The 22455-nt window shown below is 43.6% G+C and overlaps 2 protein-coding genes across 3 annotated transcripts in view; both read right to left on the bottom strand.

Moving 5' to 3' along the window:
* Positions 1-543: 543 nt before the first annotated feature.
* Positions 544-2049, bottom strand: LOC139376835 (uncharacterized). Its single transcript, XM_071119784.1, has 2 exons — positions 1871-2049; positions 544-1765 (listed from the first exon to the last, which is right to left on the bottom strand). Exons 1-2 carry the CDS (start codon positions 1985-1987, stop codon positions 1115-1117), a joined length of 768 nt encoding a protein of 255 aa, XP_070975885.1. The 5' UTR covers positions 1988-2049; the 3' UTR covers positions 544-1114.
* A 352-nt stretch (positions 2050-2401) lies between these two features.
* The window catches only part of LOC139376833 (ARFGEF family member 3), a 48374-nt gene continuing 28320 nt past the window's right edge, over positions 2402-22455 (bottom strand). The window contains exons 20-33 of one of the 2 annotated variants that reach the window (XM_071119781.1): positions 21629-21762; positions 21358-21503; positions 20796-20975; positions 20579-20720; positions 20185-20307; positions 19906-20009; positions 19438-19711; positions 19106-19282; positions 18667-18781; positions 18471-18573; positions 13470-13601; positions 13004-13134; positions 9056-10298; positions 2402-6936 (exon numbers count right to left, since the gene is read on the bottom strand). In XM_071119781.1, coding sequence (XP_070975882.1) covers positions 6745-6936; positions 9056-10298; positions 13004-13134; positions 13470-13601; positions 18471-18573; positions 18667-18781; positions 19106-19282; positions 19438-19711; positions 19906-20009; positions 20185-20307; positions 20579-20720; positions 20796-20975; positions 21358-21503; positions 21629-21762 — 3196 coding nt within the window. In that variant the 3' untranslated portion in view covers positions 2402-6744. Of the gene's footprint in view, positions 6937-9055; positions 10299-13003; positions 13135-13469; positions 13602-18470; positions 18574-18666; positions 18782-19105; positions 19283-19437; positions 19712-19905; positions 20010-20175; positions 20308-20578; positions 20721-20795; positions 20976-21357; positions 21504-21628; positions 21763-22455 lie in introns of both variants that reach the window. The other variant, XM_071119780.1, reaches the window with a different exon arrangement.

The raw sequence follows: 22455 nt of genomic DNA, 5'->3' as shown, positions 1-22455 counted from the left end.
ACACAGGTGCTGCATCTGTGGACAGTATGGGTGTCTCGATAGCTCACTGGCCCCTCCATCTAGGGTCCAACTCATAGCAAAAGTAAAACAATATAAGTTCATATTATCTGCCTCTACCCTGCATTGGCCCTGTGCTGACACAAAATGGGCCTCTCAGATGGCCTTGTTCTTCTCAGTGTGCAGCATTGTCGAGGGCCTACATCCAGCTTACTAAGCAACTTGTGGATAGTTTGTCCCAACGGTCAGTAAATGTCAGTCTGCTGCAGCCAGCCAGTGAACTGTTTACAGAAAAATAAATTAAGACAAAAACAATATTAGATGTCAAAAGACTTTAATGTGTTTACAATGAATTGATACATATTTGGACTATCAAATATCACTTTTCTTCAGTTAATGAAAAATATTAAGAAATATCTAAAATAGACCACTCATTTACATTTGGTATTTCATCTTCCTTGATCATGATTATTATATATATTTTGTTATAGCTGTGCAGTCCAGGAAGGGAGTAATTACATTAGAAATAAGTCTTAATGATATAAATAAAAATAGCAAGATATGGTTCTTTCCTTTTTTAAACATGACCAGATGACAGAAGAAATAGCTTTAGACATTTCTGCAACTGTCAAAAGCTCCTCAGACAGGTGTTAAACAGTATGAAACGCACAGTAACAGTACCATCTTGATCGGCTTATTCTGAATAATTCTGACCATTGACCTCCATGCATTGCTTAACACTATCATGAAAAACTGCACAATATGCTGTACGACACAGCCTAGGAGAAACCCTGGTCTCATACTGTATGTGCTGTTGCCAACTCTTCGGTCATGCTATACATGTTTAGTATGACAATGAAGGAATACAGAGAGGAGTTAGCAAGAGCACAAACAGACTGTTCCATCAGGCTACAAAGGTACATTTTACAAACACAAAGAGAAGCTGCTCTATGGTTTCAGCTCCTGGCAGCAAGAAATTAAGGAATGACGATCCAGAGATGTTATTTTGATATTGGCCAGGATTCAATCCAGACCGCAGAAGATTTGCGTTGACTGCGTTAACATTTGCTTAAAATGGTGCATTGCCAGAAAGGAGCTATCCGATTGAATCCTGCCCTTAGTCCGTGGACTGTTCCTTCACTGAGTCTGCATCTGTCCGGGTTTCATCTGTTCTCCCTTGACCAGCAGGTGGATTGGCGCTATTGATGCTGGCAGCTCGATCTGCACCTCTGGAGCTTCTGACAGAGGCAGATCGGTCTATCTTAGGGGGATCCACATCTCTTGAGTTTCTAACAGTGGCAGCTCGATTCAAACCTCTGGAGGTTCTAGTGCCTTCAGCTTGATCAACACCTCTGGAGCTTCGGACACTAGCAGATCGATCCACACCTCTGGAGCTTCGGATGCTAGCAGCCCGGGCTAACTTAGTGAGGGTCTCCTCATAGGGTGTTGGCAGGTACACCATGAGGAAGACTCCGTCAGACATGTCTGTCTCAGAGCTGCAGCTGGGGATATGGTCTCTGTGCAAGGCCAGTGAGGACAGGAAGTCAGTGCTGCTCTCTGGGTCCTGGAGGTCCTGCAGATCTTGGAGCTCCTCCAGGTCCAGGGTGATGACGTTGGTCAGAGCCAATTTGCTGGTAGAGCATCTCCTGTAGACCAGGAAGCCAACGAGGCTGATGAAAAGGAGAGAGGTTGTTGCTACGACAACATAAAGGATGAACTCTTTGCTCATGATGTCCTCACTGGGGGTCAACTCATTCCAGTGGTCACCCTGGTGATAGAGTAAAAGGTGTGAATAACACTAGTTACTTCTATTTCACATACTTTTAAACATCGCATCCATTTTGTTTAATGTGCATCCTGTTGATCAACTCACCTGAGCATGTTTGTCGAGAGAGGGGAGCGGCGACGGCCCAGACCCAGGGACCCAGTCAAGGCTATCTCTGCCCGCTGGCCCAAACTTCATCCAACCGCTATCCAGTAACATCCGCATGATGCTGGGCTGAAAGCCTGGGCTTGGAGCGCAGAGTGGAGCGACAATCAGAGCGATTATCACTCTCGTGTCAGGGTGTACAATACTTACAAATGAGGGCATGACAAGCATGGGTCCAGCTAAGAGATCACTGAGGACGTAACAGTGTCCAATCACAGCCAGGCTTCTCCAATCTCTTTGGATTTACTCACAGCAGCACCACATTTGGCCTACATTGCAAATAATGGTTACGTGGGTGGTTGGTCAACTGATGTGGCGAGTTATTCTGGCTTGTCCCTGTCGGAGAACCAGGTAAAACCCTTTCACCCACAAACACTGTTTTGAGAAAAGTTCCTGACCCCCTCTTAGATGAAGAGAGAGTTACATAATTGAGACCAATATAAATTGTATAAAATAAATCATCAGATCCGGTAATCGATTTGTTTGTTTATTCTACAACACAACATAAAAGCGCTTTGAAATATACTGAGTATGAATACAAACATGAATACATACAATCTGAAGACAAATTACATCAGCAAGGGAGTCAAGCCAGAGAAAGAACACAAACATTATAATAGTTATTTTTTATCAAAGGCAGAAAAAAGCTTTTAAAAATCACTGACAATATTGGCCCTCTTAGGGCTCTATTAAATCTGTGTCGTTGAAGAATTACTGTAATTCCTGATTGAGCTGACATATGCAGCGTTTACCATGAATGCAGTCTCCACGAACGCTGAAACGTTGCCTTTAAATTTCATGCTGTAACACAGAACTTTCACGATAGGGATTGAATAGAGCCCTAAGCAAGACATTCTTTCTGCCAGGCTTGTGCCATTCAGTTCATCCATAATACCGACCATAGTCATTCAGAGGAAAATGTACAGAACTTACAAACTGGCAGAATTTTGACGGTATATGTACACTTAGTTGCCGAACAGTCAAATATTCATAAAACATATGCATATTAATAACAGTATATTAACCAAATGTTTGTAATAATCAGTTAATTGAATTTTGTTTGGCTAAACATTTAAGATGGCAGAATTAATCTGTTAACAAAACAGTCGTCTTAGTGCATGAAAACGTTACAGAAACCGTCAGGCATGCTCCACACATTCCTTTCTACATTTTAGAACACTTTCTCACTCATATTGCCTTAAATTAAGCATTACACAATACACCTCTAGCTACATGGCCCAGCTGTAAAAGAGACCTTGGTCTCAGTCTGTGTTCTTTGTTGAAATAAAGGTATAATAATACCATTGATGTCAAGTTATTTTAATTCAATCATGTGCTTTTGGTTATAAAACAAAACACATTGAACTGTGTTGAAAACAATTACCATCTCATGGGACCATACTTATGGGTTCCAAAATATTTAATTTTTCTCAAATATTGTTTAAATTGCTCCAAAAGGAATTGCCTTGAATCTTTTTTGAATCATGATCATACAGTATTCATGCACCATTAAGTAATGTGCTCCCACACTGCAGAACATATGGAATTGGACTATTGATGGTTTCAAATAAATGCATCAACACAGTTTGGGGCAGAGGAGTAAAAATGTGTTATAGGAAGCAATGATATTGCCACAGTCTAGGACGGTTAGATACACAAACACTCCAATCCACGTCCATCATCCCATAAACTGATCATTTTGAACAAACTGTGTCAAAAAATTGGGTCACAATCTACCCACAAATGATCAACTCAGACAATAAGGAATAGTCGACGGTTTCTCTCTCAAAGCCGCTTATATGCCTACGCACTCTCTCAGGGTCCTGCTCCCTTTTCATCCTCAATCAGCAGATAGGAAGCTATGGCAGATGATACGTTTCTTGGAAAGGATCAACAGTTAACAGATAGTGCCTCTATATAACACATTCACAAGCTGCATGCTCAGCATAATTTCCAGAGAGATGATGCTGTAAAAGTATACAACGAATGGAACTTAATAATCATCAGCAGCTTACATCAAGGGCTCCATTCAATCTTTATTGCTGAAGTTCAGCTTTACAGCATGATGAGCCCGGTCTCAGACTATAGGTAACATAAAAAAATGTACATTTCGGGAAAACTCAAAATAGTTGGTATGTTTCGTTTGGTATGGTTACATAAAACAGAAGGTTACCTAAGGCAAAAACAAAAGGAGGATGTTTGGTTGTAATATAACGCAAACGTATAGTAACCCAAAGGTTGCGTGTTCAAATCTCATCATGGACAACTTTTGCATTTAGCAACTATTATTTTTTCAGCCACTTAGCATGTTAGCTAACCCTTTCCCTAACCCTACCTACCTTAACGTTAGCCAGCTAGCTAAATTTAACCGCAACAAATTGGAATTCGTAACATATCATACGTATTGCAAATTTGTAACATTGTATGAATTGCAATTCATAACACATCATACGAATTGTAATTTGTAATATATATGGAATGGATGATGGGCATCCACAAATTAATACATACCATACAAATGTGTATTTACTATGATACCCCTGAGTTCAGGTTGGCGTGACTTGACATTTTAACAGCAATATTCCTGTGGAGACTGTATTCAAGGTAAACGCTGTATGTGTCAGCTCAATCGGAAATGACCTTTACATTTCTAAAATCGCCCCAATCTGTAATGCTTCAGCCATCCAGATTGAATAGAGCCCCTAGACACATACAGTGGGCAGGTCTTTGGTCATTGTAGTCATTTTCACCTCCCAAAGTTGATAATTTCATTAAGACAGTAAACAAAAAGGTACATTCTATAATAAACAGTATGTATGCAAAAGACTGTCCCAGGTTGTCAGAAGAAAATACACTATAAAGCACTGTAATAAGTAAACTTGACACTGAAAATTCTACCCCCGGTACTGCAATGGAGACCAGATGAGAATACGCTCAACAAATTATGCAATGAAAGCAATTACTAAACTTTTCAATAGTAGAATATTACATTAACTCTCATGACAGAATTCTAAAATAATAACATGTTACTTTCTAGATATCTACATTTAAATGTACTTCTTTTTCAGTTCTTCTATATGAAATCATCTTGATTCATTGTAAAAGTGTGTTACTATAATGAGCTTGAGAGTGCTTCCATATAAAAATGTACTATATTCACAAATGCATTTGGCCAACTTCAATTTTTTTCTGATCTGTTTTTTTTCTCCAATTCTTGCCTATTTTAGAGTACAGTAGAGCTGAAAACCTAATAAGATATATTTATTTTTAATACCTTTTAAGCGCAGACATTTACTACCAGAGATTCAACTAATCTTTGGAGGCCAGCATGAAAATGTCAACTGTATCAAAACATTAGGGAACAAATGTGCATTCAAGGGAACATGTTCTGAGAGCAGGTGCATATTATATCTACTAATAAATAATCCAATGGGTGGGTACATAAAAGGCTGTTCTTTGACTGCTCAAATTTACACAAACAGCAATGGCGAACATATATTATAGTGATACATGTACTGAGTGTTCAATCATCTGTCCCTTTTCATTAATACCCAAGCAGATGTCAGCTATTAGAGCAGGGTCAGGGAGGTCAGAGAGGGACAACACGATAGCAATTCCGACATTTCCTATAGGCTAGCAAGGAGTCCGGGTATGGTCAGGGAAAGGCGTAGTGATTGGAGAATCATCATGTTTGGGTCTGGCATTATCTAAGGATGACCGTTTCTAGACAGGCCAGGTCTGAGCATGGCTCCAACCCAAACTGTTGTTGAGGTTTGAGGGTATATGAACGAAACATAATCCTGCCTTACAGTATTTGTTGGGTTGTTTATCAACAGCGCTCTCAATAAGGATCAGCATGTGGGGATTTGCTCTCTGATTTCATTGGACATTGATGAGTAAGACTCATTGACCTATATGGTGAGATCTCAGGCGTGCTTAGATAATAGCAAGGCTGTATTTCTATCATGTTAAAGAATGGATGGATTTGGGCAGTGGTGTAGTGGAGGGTAAACGCGAGTAAAACAGTTTACCTACCTTTTGCAGATTTTTTTTCCCCGGAAGTATAGGGAGCCTTACTCTTTTCACTGCGACAGCCAATTAGAGTTTATCCACCTATTTTTTTCTACCACTGGATTAGGGTCATGTGGTCTGTTTACCTAGAGGGGACTGGGTCACTTTCACCAAGGCCTTGTGACTGGCTGGTGTCATCAAGGCATCTCATCTCCTCTCTTAAACAACATTTGTTAATGTTAATTAATACTAAAGAGAATATCATCCATTTCACTGAGAGGGGCCTGGGCTTGGTAAATCATTTTGCCTGATTTATAGATTGGAATCTTGTCAGAGTGCAGTACACCAATTTACTACTGAAATGTGTAAAGCTAACTGGAACTAATATCTTCATATAGCACAAGATCTGATTTATATACAGTTATTCCAATGTCAAATCACAAATATAAATAAAAAAAATATATATATTCTTAATGTAATAGCATATTTGCAGTTGTAAATAATGATATAAATAATATGTAGTAAACATAAATTGGGGTCTACAATAAATAGCTATGTCAGCTAATTTAAAGACACGACAATTCTATTTTTGGTAAAAAGCTCACTTCCATTTCATTCAGGAGTGACAGCGTTAAAGCAAAACCTAGCAAAGAAACTGCATGACTTCCTGTAAATTACAATCAAACTGAATGACTTCCTGTAAATTACAATCAAACTGAATGCGGCTAAAAGTGGCAATGCAGATTCTCATTGGCTGAGCCTTTGAGACTCCCCTTTACAAACACTGTAAGGAACGCAGCTGCTCCTCACATAGTGATGTCATACATTCTTCCTACGCGACTCAGCCACTCTCGCACTGCCTGGCGCACACGGAGGTCAGTCACGTGACAGGTCAGCTGACTAATGCAGGGGAACACGGCAGGCTGCAGGGCCACGAAGGTAGGGTCTGGAAGGAGCTGGATCTGAGTCAGGATGGTCAGAACCATGTTAGTCCATGCCTAGAGAGAGAGTGAGAGAGGTAGAGAGAGAACGAGGGAACAAGAGAACGAGAAAGAGGATTGAGTGTTTATCCAATCATGAAAAGAGAACTGGACCTGTATCTGGTCATGTTTCCCCTGCATGTGATCCCACCTGTATCTGGTCATGTTTCCCCTGCATGTAGTCGCACCTGTATCTGGTCATGTTTCCCCTGCATGAAGTCGCACCTGTATCTGGTCATGTTTCCCCTGCATGCAGTCCCACCGGTATCTGGTAATGTTTCCCCTGCATGTAGTCGCACCTGTATCTGGTCATGTTTCTCCTGCAGTCCCACCTGTATCTGGTCATGTTTCCCTGCATGTAGTCGCACCTGTATCTGGTCATGTTTCCCCTGCATGCAGTCCCACCTGTATCTGGTCATGTTTCCCCTGCATGTAGTCGCACCTGTATCTGGTCATGTTTCCCCTGCAGTCCCACCTGTATCTGGTCATGTTTCCCCTGCATGCAGTCCCACCTGTATCTGGTCATGTTTCCCCTGCAGTCCTATCTGTATCTGGCCATGTTTCCCCTGCATGCAGTCCCACCTGTATCTGGTCATGTTTCCCCTGCATGCAGTCCCACCTGTATCTGGTCATGTTTCCCCTGCATGCAGCCACACCTGTATCTGGTCATGTTTCCCCTGCAGTCCTACCTGTATCTGGTCATGTTTCCCCTGCAGTCTTACTTGTATCTGGCCATGTTTCCGCTGCATGCAGTCCCACCTGTATCTGGTCATGTTTCCCCTGCATGCAGTCGCACCTGTATCTGGTCATGTTTCCCCTGCATGCAGTCCTACCCGTATCTGGTCATGTTTCCCCTGCATGCGGTCCCACATGTATCTGGTCATGTTTCCCCTGCATGCGGTCCCACATGTATCTGGTCATGTTTCCCCTGCAGTCCTACCTGTATCTGGTCATGTTTCCCCTGCAGTCCTACCTGTATCTGGTCATGTTTCCCCTGCATGCGGTCCCACCTGTATCTGGTCATGTTTCCCCTGCATGCGGTCCCACCTGTATCTGGTCATGTTTCCCTGCAGTCCTACTTGTATCTGGTCCTGTTTCCCTGCAGTCCTACCTGTATCTGGTCATGTTTCCCTGCAGTCCTACCTGTATCTGGTCATGTTTCCCCTGCATGCAGTCCTACCCGTATCTGGTCATGTTTCCCTGCAGTCCTACCTGTATCTGGTCATGTTTCCCCTGCATGCGGTCCCACATGTATCTGGTCATGTTTCCCCTGCATGCAGTCCCACCTGTATCTGGTCATGTTTCCCCTGCATGCGGTCCCACCTGTATCTGGTCATGTTTCCCCTGCATGCAGTCCTACCTGTATCTGGTCATGTTTCCCTGCAGTCCTACCTGTATCTGGTCATGTTTCCCTGCAGTCCTACCTGTATCTGGTCATGTTTCCCCTGCAGCAGTCCTACCCGTATCTGGTCATGTTTCCCCTGCATTCAGTCGCACCTGTATCTGGTCATGTTTCCCCTGCATGCGGTCCCACATGTATCTGGTCATGTTTCCCCTGCATGCAGTCCCACCTGTATCTGGTCATGTTTCCCCTGCAGTCCTATCTGTATCTGGTCATGTTTCCCCTGCATGCGGTCCCACATGTATCTGGTCATGTTTCCCCTGCATGCAGTCCCACCTGTATCTGGTCATGTTTCCCCTGCATGCAGTCCCACCTGTATCTGGTCATGTTTCCCTGCAGTCCTACCTGTATCTGGTCATGTTTCCCCTGCATGCAGTCGCACCTGTATCTGGTCACGTTTCCCCTGCATGTAGTCCCACCTGTATCTGGTCATGTTTCCCCTGCATGCAGTCGCACCTGTATCTGGTCATGTTTCCCTGCAGTCCTACCTGTATCTGGTCATGTTTCCCCTGCATGCAGTCGCACCTGTATCTGGTCACGTTTCCCCTGCATGTAGTCCCACCTGTATCTGGTCATGTTTCCCCTGCATGCAGTCGCACCTGTATCTGGTCATGTTTCCCCTGCAGTCCTACCTGTATCTGGTCATGTTTCCCCTGCATGCAGTCGCACCTGTATCTGGTCATGTTTCCTCTGCAGTCCTACCTGTATCTGGTCATGTTTCCCCTGCAGTCCTACCTGTATCTGAGCCTCTGAGTCTCTAATGGAGACGCTGTGGGAGCTTGCTGTAGAACCGGAGCGGGGTCTGATCTTCTCCTGCCTCAGCACCTCTGGCCCGGCACTGAACGAGTGTCTCATGGGCCCCGGGTCCACCAGCTGCTGGGGCCTTTGTGGGTTGGAGGACTCTGGGGCCCTCATCGTCCCTGCCTCGCTCCTGTTCTCTCCCCCCTTGGTCTCCTTCACGAAGGTGGAATGGTTGTGCTGCTGCTTTCTCTTCTTGTACTCCATCATCAGCTTGGTGATGGTCTTGTCGGTGGCGATGGTGTATAGCTTGTTCCCAGCACTCTCCCACCACTCCTTCTTGCGGCCCGCTGGGTCTCTCCTCTCCCCTCTCAGGTGTGGCAGGCTGTCCATGCAGTAGCCAGCAGTAGGGCTGTGTGTGTCCTCCGACGGCGTCTCTGCCAAGTGGGAGCGCACGCTGTCATCTGAGGGTGTTCCCCGGCCGGACAGGCCTCCCGTGGAGGGAGTGGGAGTCTCGGGGGTGGAGGGGAAGAAGGGCAGGAAGAAGAGGGGGTCCCCCCGGAAGACGGGCACTGCCTCGTCCACCAGGTTTTCCTGGTCCAGGTGCATCTGGATGTAATTGTTGCAGAGGTCCATGCAGAGCTTGTGCAGCCGCTTGACCAGCCAGGCCCAGTCTGCGCTGCTGACCGGCTGGATGCTGAGTGAAGGGATGGTGGCCCTCCACTGGCGCTTCTCCTTCCCCCGCGGGGGACTCACCTGAGCCGTCTCCTCGAAGATGTCCTCGTCCTCAGAGGAGCACTGCTGGGAGGAGTCGGAGCTGCCTTCGCCCTCCTCGTAAAGGATCTTCTTCACCAGCTCAGCAGTGATACTCTCTTGGTTGGTGAGCGTGGCACACAGCAGGGCCTGGAAGTAGATGTTGAAGCTCATGGCAGACTGGCGGTACAGGTTGGCAGCGCCACACACCCCAGACACCTTCATCAGCAGGTACTTGAGGCCCGGGCGCGTGTCGAAGTCTCGGGCTGTGCGGTAGGAGTCCAGCAGCAGGTCGAAGATGATGGCCAGGTTCTGCATGGAGATGTAGCGCAGGAAACCAGATGGTCTAGGATCAGATACTGGGGTGGCCTTCTCCTGGGTCTCAGCATCACCAGGGTGCTTAAACTCCTCCAGCAGAATGTCATACAGGTTCTGGAGCAACACTTGATGAGAGAGTAAGCTAACCACTATAGTTCTGAAAGGAATCCTATAGATCAGATGGAAAAAAAGTTTATTGAAACCATTTATGTAAATAGATTCCTATTTTCCTGATATTTGGTTTGCCTGATTGTCAGAAACATGCAACAACGTACTGGGATTTAAGCTTGAAAGTTTTCCGATCCATTTTTGGACATAAATTAATGATATGTACCCATTGATTCTTGAGGAATATAACTTAGAAATACCTCATGAGCTTAGTTCAACTGTCGTACCCTATCATCAGAACCCAAAATATAAGCTTGGTTGTTTGTAAACAATAAAAATGTAAACAAACAGTAGCCTCAAAACATGGTTAAAACTATAATTTTGATATCATTGATGGTCAGTCCTTGCATCCATAGCTCTGTGTATGAATTTGAGAGTGGTTACATTTCTCCAGCCCCAACCCTCAGCTGTTTACCAAAACAAAGGCGGATTGACCGATTTGCTTTTGTTTCAATTAAGGACTCTAGCTTTAAATCTCAGACATCAATTTCTCCATCCTTCTGGGCATCATATGAGGTTTCTGATAAACAGCATTAAAGAAAAGGTCCTTAACTGAAAGTCAAAAGCAGATTTAATAAAACCACATTGTAATCCCAAAGAGCTTGATCAAAATAATAATACTGTATCAGAGGTCAGAGGACTCTGGGAATTTTCTTATTTTATAAAAAGGGAAAGAATTTCATATCTACGCATGGTGGATAAGACAAAGTCTTCATCATCTGCACAGTAGCTCATGTCATCTGATAACAGATGTTGACATGACATAATATGGTCCATGACATTGAATGGATGCTTAAAGGAAAAATGTACAGTGCCTTGCGAAAGTATTCGGCCCCCTTGAACTTTGCAACCTTTTGCCACATTTCAGGCTTCAAACATAAAGATATAAAACTGTATTTTTTTGTGAAGAATCAACAACAAGTGGGACACAATCATGAAGTGGAACGACATTTATTGGATATTTCAAACTTTTTTAACAAATCAAAAACTGAAAAATTGGGCGTGCAAAATTATTCAGCCCCCTTAAGTTAATACTTTGTAGCGCCACCTTTTGCTGCGATTACAGCTGTAAGTCGCTTGGGGTATGTCTCTATCAGTTTTGCACATCGAGAGACTGACATTTTTTGCCATTCCTCCTTGCAAAACAGCTCGAGCTCAGTGAGGTTGGATGGAGAGCATTTGTGAACAGCAGTTTTCAGTTCTTTCCACAGATTCTCGATTGGATTCAGGTCTGGACTTTGACTTGGCCATTCTAACACCTGGATATGTTTATTTTTGAACCATTCCATTGTAGATTTTGCTTTATGTTTTGGATCATTGTCTTGTTGGAAGACAAATCTCCGTCCCAGTCTCAGGTCTTTTGCAGACTCCATCAGGTTTTCTTCCAGAATGGTCCTGTATTTGGCTCCATCCATCTTCCCATCAATTTTAACCATCTTCCCTGTCCCTGCTGAAGAAAAGCAGGCCCAAACCATGATGCTGCCACCACCATGTTTGACAGTGGGGATGGTGTGTTCAGGGTGATGAGCTGTGTTGCTTTTACGCCAAACATAACGTTTTGCATTGTTGCCAAAAAGTTCAATTTTGGTTTCATCTGACCAGAGCACCTTCTTCCACATGTTTGGTGTGTCTCCCAGGTGGCTTGTGGCAAACTTTAACCGACACGTTTTATGGATATCTTTAAGAAATGGCTTTCTTCTTGCCACTCTTCCATAGATCTCTGCAGTTCATCCAGAGTGATCATGGACCTCTTGGCTGCATCTCTGATCAGTCTTCTCCTTGTATGAGCTGAAAGTTTAGAGGGACGGCCAGGTCTTGGTAGATTTGCAGTGGTCTGATACTCCTTCCATTTCAATATTATCGCTTGCACAGTGTTCCTTGGGATGTTTAAAGCTTGGGAAATCTTTTTGTATCCAAATCCGGCTTTAAACTTCTTCACAACAGTATCTCGGACCTGCCTGGTGTGTTCCTTGTTCTTCATGATGCTCTTTGCGCTTTTAACGGACCTCTGAGACTATCACAGTGCAGGTGCATTTATACGGAGACTTGATTACACACAGGTGGATTGTATTTATCATCATTAGTCATTTAGGTCAACATTGGATCATTCAGAGATCCTCACTGAACTTTTGGAGAGAGTTTGCTGCACTGAAAGTAAAGGGGCTGAATAATTTTGCACGCCCAATTTTTCAGTTTTTGATTTGTTAAAAAAGTTTGAAATATCCAATAAATGTCGTTCCACTTCATGATTGTGTCCCACTTGTTGTTGATTCTTCACAAAAAAAATACAGTTTTATATCTTTATGTTTGAAGCCTGAAATGTGGCAAAAGGTTGCAAAGTTCAAGGGGGCCGAATACTTTAGCAAGGCACTGTAGATATTGAATATACAGGTGGGCATAAATGCTGCTCACAGTAAACCAGAATCATGGTATGGGTGTCATCGAGTGCTCTTACCCAATTTTTCTGTTGTAAGTCCAGCACATGAGAGAGAAATCAGCACATAAGGAGATAGAATATACTGCACATCGAAAGCTACATTCTGAGAACGGGCTGTGAACCTAGACAAACTGTAACACACTATATATAGATAGTGAATAGATTAGAATAGAGCAATGATTCAAAGTTGATGGTGTACTGTACACGACAGGTTGAACACACAGTATACAAAAGCCACCACACCAGCTATGTGATTAAAAGTTGCAAACCTTTTCTGAGTGTGACCATTGGATTGCTGGTCTGAAGGGAGCTCTATGATGAGCACACAGGACTGGGCATGCTCAAAGCCTTCTTTGTTATTGGGGGTTTTAGGGGAGCACTGGGTGTCCAGCATAAACACCTAAAGACAGGAGGAAGATAGGAGACATGTTCAACAACTATAAAGTCATACTGAACAATATACATGAATAATGAAATGTACTGTCTACATAGAAGATTTGAGACTTAATACAGAGGTTTGAAATGTTGTTTAATAACAGCTAGATTGATGAATAGTAGTATTTGACACAGGTCGGACTGTGGACAGCCACACATGTATACGTTATTTCACATCAACATGCATGTAAGCCTAGGCCTAGATTCAATCCGGACTGCAGAAGATCTGTGCAATAGGGCGACTGAAATGTAAAGGTGATTTCCGATTGAGTAAATTAGTGTGTGGTGGTGGAGGGTCACCTGCTGGGCCATGGCTCTGATTCTCCAGTACTCTGCCTCAGCAGAGGGGGAGTGGGACGGAGCGGCCACCTTAACCTCACAGGCGTCCCCAGAGAAGCTGTCTGAACCACTACGGAAACACGCCAGCAGGTTCTACACAAGAGGTAGAGACACAGAAACACACACAGGTTCTGTGTGGCACTCTGGCATGCATGCTGAAGCTATACAGTCTGGAGCACAAGGTTACATACAATGTGATCCAATCAACAGGATCTAGAACACACTGATCAACTGCAACTCTCTCAATCAGACACACATGGAACGTCATACAAACAGTTGAGACAGTGAAAGTATACATACACCTAGGATAATTTTTTATGTCTAAAGAAATTAATGAATGACAGTAATCCCAACATTCATTACTGGAACTAAACATCTAAATTATTGTGGACATTTACTTTTACTAGGAAATTAATGACCTGTCCTGAATGTAGATGACCCTTTTACAACAACTATGACTATTTTATAAAGCCCTTTTTACAGTTGTCACAAAGTGCTTTAAAGCCCCAAAGAGCAAGCAATGCAGAGGAGGAAGAACAAAAAAAGCACAAGCCTGAGAAAGTTGGTCTTGTCCATACAGTATGCCTGCGTGCATATAGAGTCTACCACTATATGTTTTAAGACAGTCTGAATAAACAATGCTGTTAGTGAAGACACAATGCATTCTTAAGTAGAGTAATCTCTTGCAAGGTCACTATATTTAAGGTCTGTTATTGGTAGTAATGCATCATGCATTTAAGCCCTCTTTCTACTACAATACAAGTAGAGACAAGCTTTTTATTTTCTCTCTAAAAAGGCTGCAGCTTTAAGCTTTAAAGAAGATTATATTTGGTCCTCTCATATTGTGCAGGGCTGTGACTGAGGAAAATACTTGTAGTGAGACGTATCCTTCTAAATGTAGCCTACCTAGTGTAGGAATGATATGGGGCTAGATGGAAGCATGCATTCACCTGCTGCCACACACCACAGCCATAATCAGAATGGGTTAAAGGCCCAATGCAGCCATTTTTTATCTCAATATCAAATCATTTCTGGGAAACAAGTACAGTGCATTCGGGAAGTATTCAGACCCCTTGACTTCAACATTTTGTTACATTACAGCCTTATTCTAAAATGTATAAAATATATATTTCCTCATCAATCTACAGTGCCTTGCGAAAGTATTCGGCCCCCTTGAACTTTGCGACCTTTTGCCACATTTCAGGCTTCAAACATAAAGATATAAAACTGTATTTTTTTGTGAAGAATCAACAACAAGTGGGACACAATCATGAAGTGGAACGACATTTATTGGATATTTCAAACTTTTTTAACAAATCAAAAACTGAAAAATTGGGCGTGCACAATTATTCAGCCCCCTTAAGTTAATACTTTGTAGCGCCACCTTTTGCTGCGATTACAGCTGTAAGTCGCTTGGGGTATGTCTCTATCAGTTTTGCACATCGAGAGACTGAATTTTTTCCCATTCCTCCTTGCAAAACAGCTCGAGCTCAGTGAGGTTGGATGGAGAACATTTGTGAACAGCAGTTTTCAGTTCTTTCCACAGATTTTCGATTGGATTCAGTTCTGGACTTTGACTTGGCCATTCTAACACCTGGATATGTTTATTTTTGAACCATTCCATTGTAGATTTTTCTTTATGTTTTGGATCATTGTCTTGTTGGAAGACAAATCTCCGTCCCAGTCTCAGGTCTTTTGCAGACTCCATCAGGTTTTCTTCCAGAATGGTCCTGTATTTGGCTCCATCCATCTTCCCATCAATTTTAACCATCTTCCCTGTCCCTGCTGAAGAAAAGCAGGCCCAAACCATGATGCTGCCACCACCATGTTTGACAGTGGGGATGGTGTGTTCAGGGTGATGAGCTGTGTTGCTTTTACGCCAAACATAACGTTCTGCATTGTTGCCAAAAAGTTCAATTTTGGTTTCATCTGACCAGAGCACCTTCTTCCACATGTTTGGTGTGTCTCCCAGGTGGCTTGTGGCAAACTTTAAACAACACTTTTTATGGATATCTTTAAGAAATGGCTTTCTTCTTGCCACTCTTCCATAAAGGCCAGATTTGTGCAATATACGACTGATTGTTGTCCTATGGACAGAGTCTCCCACCTCAGCTGTAGATCTCTGCAGTTCCTCCAGAGTGATCATGGACCTCTTGGCTGCATCTCTGATCAGTCTTCTCCTTGTATGAGCTGAAAGTTTAGAGGGACGGCCAGGTCTTGGTAGATTTGCAGTGGTCTGATACTCCTTCCATTTCAATATTATCGCTTGGACAGTGCTCCTTGGGATGTTTAAAGCTTGGGAAATCTTTTTGTATCCAAATCCGGCTTTAAACTTCTTCACAACAGTATCTCGGACCTGCCTGGTGTGTTCCTTGTTCTTCATGATGCTCTCTGCGCTTTTAACGGACCTTTGAGACTATCACAGTGCAGGTGAATTTATACGGAGACTTGATTACACACAGGTGGATTGTATTTATCATCATTAGTCATTTAGGTCAACATTGGATCATTCAGAGATCCTCACTGAACTTCTGGAGAGAGTTTGCTGCACTGAAAGTAAAGGGGCTGAATAATTTTGCACGCCCAATTTTTCAGTTTTTGATTTGTTAAAAAAGTTTGAAATATCCAATAAATGTCGTTCCACTTCATGATTGTGTCCCACTTGTTGTTGATTCTTCACAAAAAATGCAGTTTTATATCTTTATGTTTGAAGCCTGAAATGTGGCAAAAGGTCGCAAAGTTCAAGGGGGCCAAATACTTTAGCAAGGCACTGTACATACAATACCACATAATGACAAAGTAAAAACTGTTTTTTAGAAATTGTAGCAATTTTTTTTATATCACATTTACACAAGTATTTAGACTCTTTACTCAGCACTTTGTTGAAGCACATTTGGCAGCGATTACAGCCTTGAGTCATTTTTGGTATGATGCTACAAGCTTGGCACAACCGGTTTTTGGGGAGTTTCTCCCATTCTTCTCTGCGGACACTCTCAAGCTCTGTCAGGTTGGATGGGGAGCGTTGCTGCACAGCCATTTTTGGGTCTCCAGAGATGTTCGATCTGGTACAAGTCCAGGCTCTGGCTGGGCAACTCAAGAACATTCAGAGACTTGTCCCAAAGCCAGTCCTGTGTTGTCTTGGCTGTGTGCTAGTGTCGTTGTCCTGTTGGAAGGTGAACCTTTTTCCCAGTATGAGGTCCTGAGTGCTATGGGGCAGGTTATCATTAATCTCTCTGTACTTTGCTCAGTTCATCTTTCCCTCGATCCTGACTAGTGTCCCTGTCCCTGCAGCTGAAAAACATCCACACAGCACGATGCTGCCACCACCATGCTTCACCATAGGGTTGATGTCAGGTTTCCTCCAGACGTGACGCTTGGCATTCAGGCCTAAGAGTTCAATCTTGGTTTCATCAGACCAGAGAATCTTGTTTCTCATGCTCTGAGTCTCTTTAAGTGCCTTTTGGCAAACTCTAAAGCGGGCTGTCATGTGCCTTTTACTGAGGAGTGGGCCACTCTACCATAAAGGCCTAATTGGTGGAGTGCTGCAGAGATGCTTGTCCTTCTGGAATCTTCTCCCATCTCCACTGAGGAACTCAGGAGCTCTGTCAGAGTGACCATTAGGTTCTTGGTCACCTCCCTGACCAAGGCCCGTCTTGGTCAGTGGTTCTAAACTTCTTCTATGTGAGAATTATGGAGGCCACTGTGTTCTTGGGAACCTTCAACACTGCAGAAATGTTTTGGTACCCTTCCCCAGACCTGTGCCTCGACACAATCCTGTCTCGGCGCTCTACGACAATTCCTTTGACCTCATGGCTTGGTTTTTGCTCTGACATGCACTGTCAACTGTGGGACCTTATATAGACAGGTGTGTGCTTTTCCAAATCTTGTCCAATCAATTGAATTTACCACAGGTGGACTCCAATCAAGTTGTAGAAACATCTCAAGGATGATCAATGGAAACAGGATGCACCGGAGCTCAATTTCGAGTCTCATAGCAAACGGTCTGAATACTGATTTAAATAACATATTTTGTTTTTGTATTTTTATAAAATGTGCCAACATTTCTAAAAACCATAAGGACAAAGCGAAAACGGGTTAACAAATGTGTAGATTGATGTAGAACATTTTACATTTATAAAATTTTAGAGTAAGGCTGTAACAAAAATGTGGAATAAGTCAAGGGGCCTGAATACTTTCTGAATGCACTGCAAATACCTTACTGTAATAGCTTTTAATTAATATGTTAAAAATAGCTTTCTAGCAAAAAACTATTTCTCAAGCAAGAAATTTGCAAGGATTGTCTGGGAGTGGTCTGAGTGGGGAGGGGAAATGGATAACTAGCTGTTATTGGCAGAGGTTTGGAACTCTTTCTTATTGTTCTATTAAATAATTCACCATCTGGTGTTGTAATTTTGACTGCACTGGGCCTCTAAACGAGGTGATTTTGTGTCCTATTATTGTAATTTGTTCATGGCATTAATATCACCTCATGAGATCATTACCAGGGAAAGCTTTTTGCATCATTTTCTAAACGGGTGTTGATTATTCCACTGGCCTCAACCCTGAAGAAGGCACAGCGTTGACGAAACGTTGATTAGGTTTATCCATTCAATTGTTGGGAGCATATAGAGTGTGTGGCTTGATTTTTACACAGTTTATTCCACTGGTCTAAAATAACAACCATGGAAATATTTGCACCTTTAATTATTTTTAGATGAAACACCATTGACACAGGGGATGGCAGGGGGTTCTGACTACAGGGAGTACAGCTACGACCGGAAGTTACTTTTCGTAGCAGGTTAGTAGCATTTTCAGGTAGCATTTTCAGTAACCCTAACCCTTTTCCTAACCTTAAATCTCCTAACCTCCCACGTGAATTATCCTAACCTGCTACGAAAAAGTCAATTCCGGTCGTAGCTACACTACCTCTAGTCAGAACCATGGCACGGCCCAGGTATATACCTTGACAGGCTCCAGGGTGGCAGAGAAGGCATCCTGCAGGGCACAGCATGCCAGACGCCACATCTCCTCAGTGAAGACTGGGCCTACCGTCACCAACACGTACCTGCCACAGGAAGAGACAAACACCTGTCATCTACAGCTCAGTCATACACATTCTGTGTGTGTGTGAGCGTGCACAGCGCAAGTGCATGGTCACCTGATGCAGGAGCAGCCCACTCTAGAGATCGTCTCAGCAGGTTCAGCCACACAGGCCACCAGCAGCTTGAAGAGGTCCTTTAGCATCAGGTTGATCAGATGCTCATAGCCAATATCTACAGGAGGACAGAGATATGAAGGATACGGACAGAGGGACAACCAGGATCTGGGGGCGTATGTATCAGGGATCTCAGAATAGGAGTCAGGATCAAGTTTTCCTTGCCCATGTAGAAATGTTCAATGTGATCTAGAAGGCAAAACTGATCCTAAATCAGCACTCCTACTCTGATACCCTGGATACATACAGCCCCTGGGCTACATAAGTTTCACAAAGACCTATTTTGTCTGTTTAACTGCCTAAGTGCACTTCCATCTCTGCTGACAGCTTTGTGTACACTATGTTTTACCATCACTCAGGAGTCATTCCATGGCCACTGTACCTGAGTGGATGAAGCTTTGAATGTGCTCCACTACCAGCTCACAGCACAACCCAATGGCGTGCTTGAAGTTGGCTGCGGCTATGTCCCAGTACGCATGGTCGCCATGGCTACGCTGGAGCCAGAGTGACATCACAGGAAGAAGAAGCTGGATCACAGAGAATATGGCAAAGCCCGGTCCTATGGAGGTGAAGAAAAAAAACGGTTTTCATGTAGGCTACATTCATAATGGCTATGTTTATCTTATAAAATTATCACCCAGATCATGTAAACCAAACTCTAGTGGAGAGTGTTGAATCTGATCTGTCCTTTGGTGTTATGGTATCACTTCTAACCTGGCAAGTTGGTGAGCGCTCTGAGAAGTTCAAACAGCAGTTCCAGGGTGGGGGGCTGGTGCTGCCGGGGGCAGTTCGATACCGCTGCAGTCAGCTGCTCTAGCAGCAGGATCCAAACCTGGATCAAGCCTGTGTCATCGTCAAACTCAGCCAGGACGCAGTCCATGCCATCCTCACTGCTGACAGACTTCTCCTGGGCCCTCATGGGCAGGCTGGCCAGCCGGGCTCCCAGGAACACTGGCTTGGAAGGCATCTTGTAGATTTTGGCAAGCAGCTGCAGAAGAAAACCTCATCATACAGTGTGGATACACTAAACGTAGATGGAAAGTTCTTCCTTTAGCGGGTTGTGTGACCCTTTATTTATCTATTTTAATAGACTTTCTGGAAGCCTGTCTGATAAAATAACTCATTTTCGTGTGACGCCCATTGAAAATAGCTAAGGTGGCCCATGGGCCAGTGTTTTCCTACCTGAGAGCACTTCCTCAGGTAGTCCAGAGCAGGGAGGCACAGGTCTGTAGAACTGTAGCCAGTGGCATTGACACAGTCCCCAATCTCCTTATAGTCCACTTCTCCTGGGAACAAGGCCAACACACTCACTGATGGCAATCAGAGTAATCAATTCCATTATTTCTTACCAAATGACATGAACATTCAATGTCTCTCCCTAAAAATGTGACGATCATGACAGTAGTATTACACATCCACAGAAAAATAAAATGGTGTAATCATCTCATTTACCTGACTTACCTAAACCTTTGACAAACTTCATAAGGCACATGATGTAGTCAGTTGCTGCGTTGGCGAAGACCTGAATGTTGTCGGTGTTGATAAACGCTTCAAAGACATCAAACACAGGCGCCTGAGACTTCCCTGCATTACAGACGGAGCAGAAAACAACCTCAACAAAAAAACAGCGATATACAGGAATCTCCTTCGAGAGAGGAGACGAGGCTCTGTGCCAACATACAGTTTCTCCTGCTGAGACTCTCTCATAAGCCATCATTACAGACAACCCAAAGAAACAGAATGTATGTGAATACAATAGAAATACTGTAGCCGGGCAGTACCTGAGGGAATACAATAACACATAGAAACATTGAGATGTAACAAACTCAAAGACTAGGCTGGCTGTCATACATACCCATGGAATATTCTCCTATCAGGTAGTCTTTCATGTCTGGCTTGTTCCCATGCACAGTCCTCAGGGCACTGAATAGAGGTCTCCAGCCAGACTGGATCTGAGGGGAACACATCTCTACCAGCTCCCCTATGGACGTGACCACCTGAGGGACAAACAATAGGACGTTTCAACTACCGGGTCAACTAATTATAAGAGGTGTGTGTGTGGGACAACTCACCTGGTCCTGCACGTCCTCGTCACACAGCTCCAGCTGCATGATGTGCTCGAAGGGTCTGAAGAGTGCCTCGTTAAAGTGGAAGTGGGGAAGCTCTGCCCAGCTGGTCAGCACCTCCATCAGAACATCATGGATGAAGGACACAGCCTTTTGGGAAACATGGCGCTCTTTGTGGCAGGCAGCCTAGGAGGAGACAGAGAGAAACAGTAACGAGAACAACGCCCAATGGGCAAAAACTGGTAGAATCAACGCTGTTCCCATGTCATTTCAACAACAAAAAATCTATATGTAAATGACATTGAATCAACTTGGAAAACTAAGGGAATTTCGTATTTTCTCACCAAACTAAATCCAACGGTCGCATAAAATGTTTGTTGATTTCACGTTAGTTCACGAACGTAAATCAAAACTAGACGTTGAACTGATGTCTGTGCCCAGTGGGTATAAGCCTAATATAACCTGCAGAAAGGGTGAACCTATTAGGCTATACCATATTAGTGATCGTGGAGGAGAGGACATCAGCAAAGGAGGCTACACAGTTGAGACGCATTCCCTGTGCTCCTACCTCCACCAGGTGCGGTGCCACTATGCTCCAGGCCCTCATCATGTGCAGCAGCGGTCTGGTCTTATTCCTCACGATCCGCAGCATGGCCTCCCCCAGCCGGAACAGATGCAGGGCGCTACGCCTGTCCATGGTGGACTTGGCCTCTCCTAAAAACACACAGGCAACATTGATGACCTTTGGGACTGTTCTGTTGGTTCTATTTTACTGGGCAAATTTGACCCAGGGTTTTTATCTAAGTCTGTTGGGGATAAGCATGTGCTGTGTTTGGTACCTGGCATGGCTAAGGAGTAGTCTCCTGTCTCAGTGACTGAGTCAAAGAGCTGGGACTGAGATGCTCTCCTCAGCTGGTGCAGGAAACCCACCAGGCTAACCATGTTCAGTTTACTGACAGAGTCCTCAAATAACCTGCAAAAAAAGGTCATACAGTGGAATCCAAATTATTGCCACTATATTCTTCAAACAGCAGAAAGGAATCACCACAAGCCAATTAGAAAGCTGTGGGACTAGTAGGAGTGAAACATCTGCCAGATAAGTGTTTTTATTATTTTCTCTAAAAGCGGCCTAGTGCTTATGTAGTTATATAAGCACTGCAGGCAGGGCCGGATTAATGCAGGGACTCAAGCCTGTAGGGGGCCCAAGAGCCCCAAAAAAGAGATAAATAAAATTGTTTATTTATTTTTATCCAACCACAGAAGCCCACTCTGAATGTTCAAAATACACCAGAGAGTAGAATTTTGCCACAGAGGACCAATAGTTTTATCACAGGCACATACAGGTAACTTCCAAAACACTTTAAATGTCTTAAAAGGGTGTTGGGCCACCACGAGCCAGAACAGCTTCAAAGTGCCTTGGCATAGATTCTACAAGAGGACCTAAACCATGGCAGGAAAATGCACCCCACACATAACATACTGTATACGTTGTATTCCTCATTTACTCAAGTGTTTCCTTTATTTTGGAAGTTACCGGTATGCCTACAGTGGGGAAGGTCGCAATTTGTGCTGCATGCAGCGCCAAATATAGGACAGTCTGTTGTGTTGTGGCCATAGACATATAATCCATAGAAGATTTTTGGAACATCTAACCCTGACAATTTGA

The sequence above is a fragment of the Oncorhynchus clarkii genome, chromosome 20, assembly GCF_045791955.1.
Source record: "Oncorhynchus clarkii lewisi isolate Uvic-CL-2024 chromosome 20, UVic_Ocla_1.0, whole genome shotgun sequence".
NCBI classification, from domain to species: domain Eukaryota; kingdom Metazoa; phylum Chordata; class Actinopteri; order Salmoniformes; family Salmonidae; genus Oncorhynchus; species Oncorhynchus clarkii.
The sequence above is the reverse complement of the archived record's forward strand: the minus strand, read 5'-3'. Positions and strand labels throughout refer to the sequence as shown.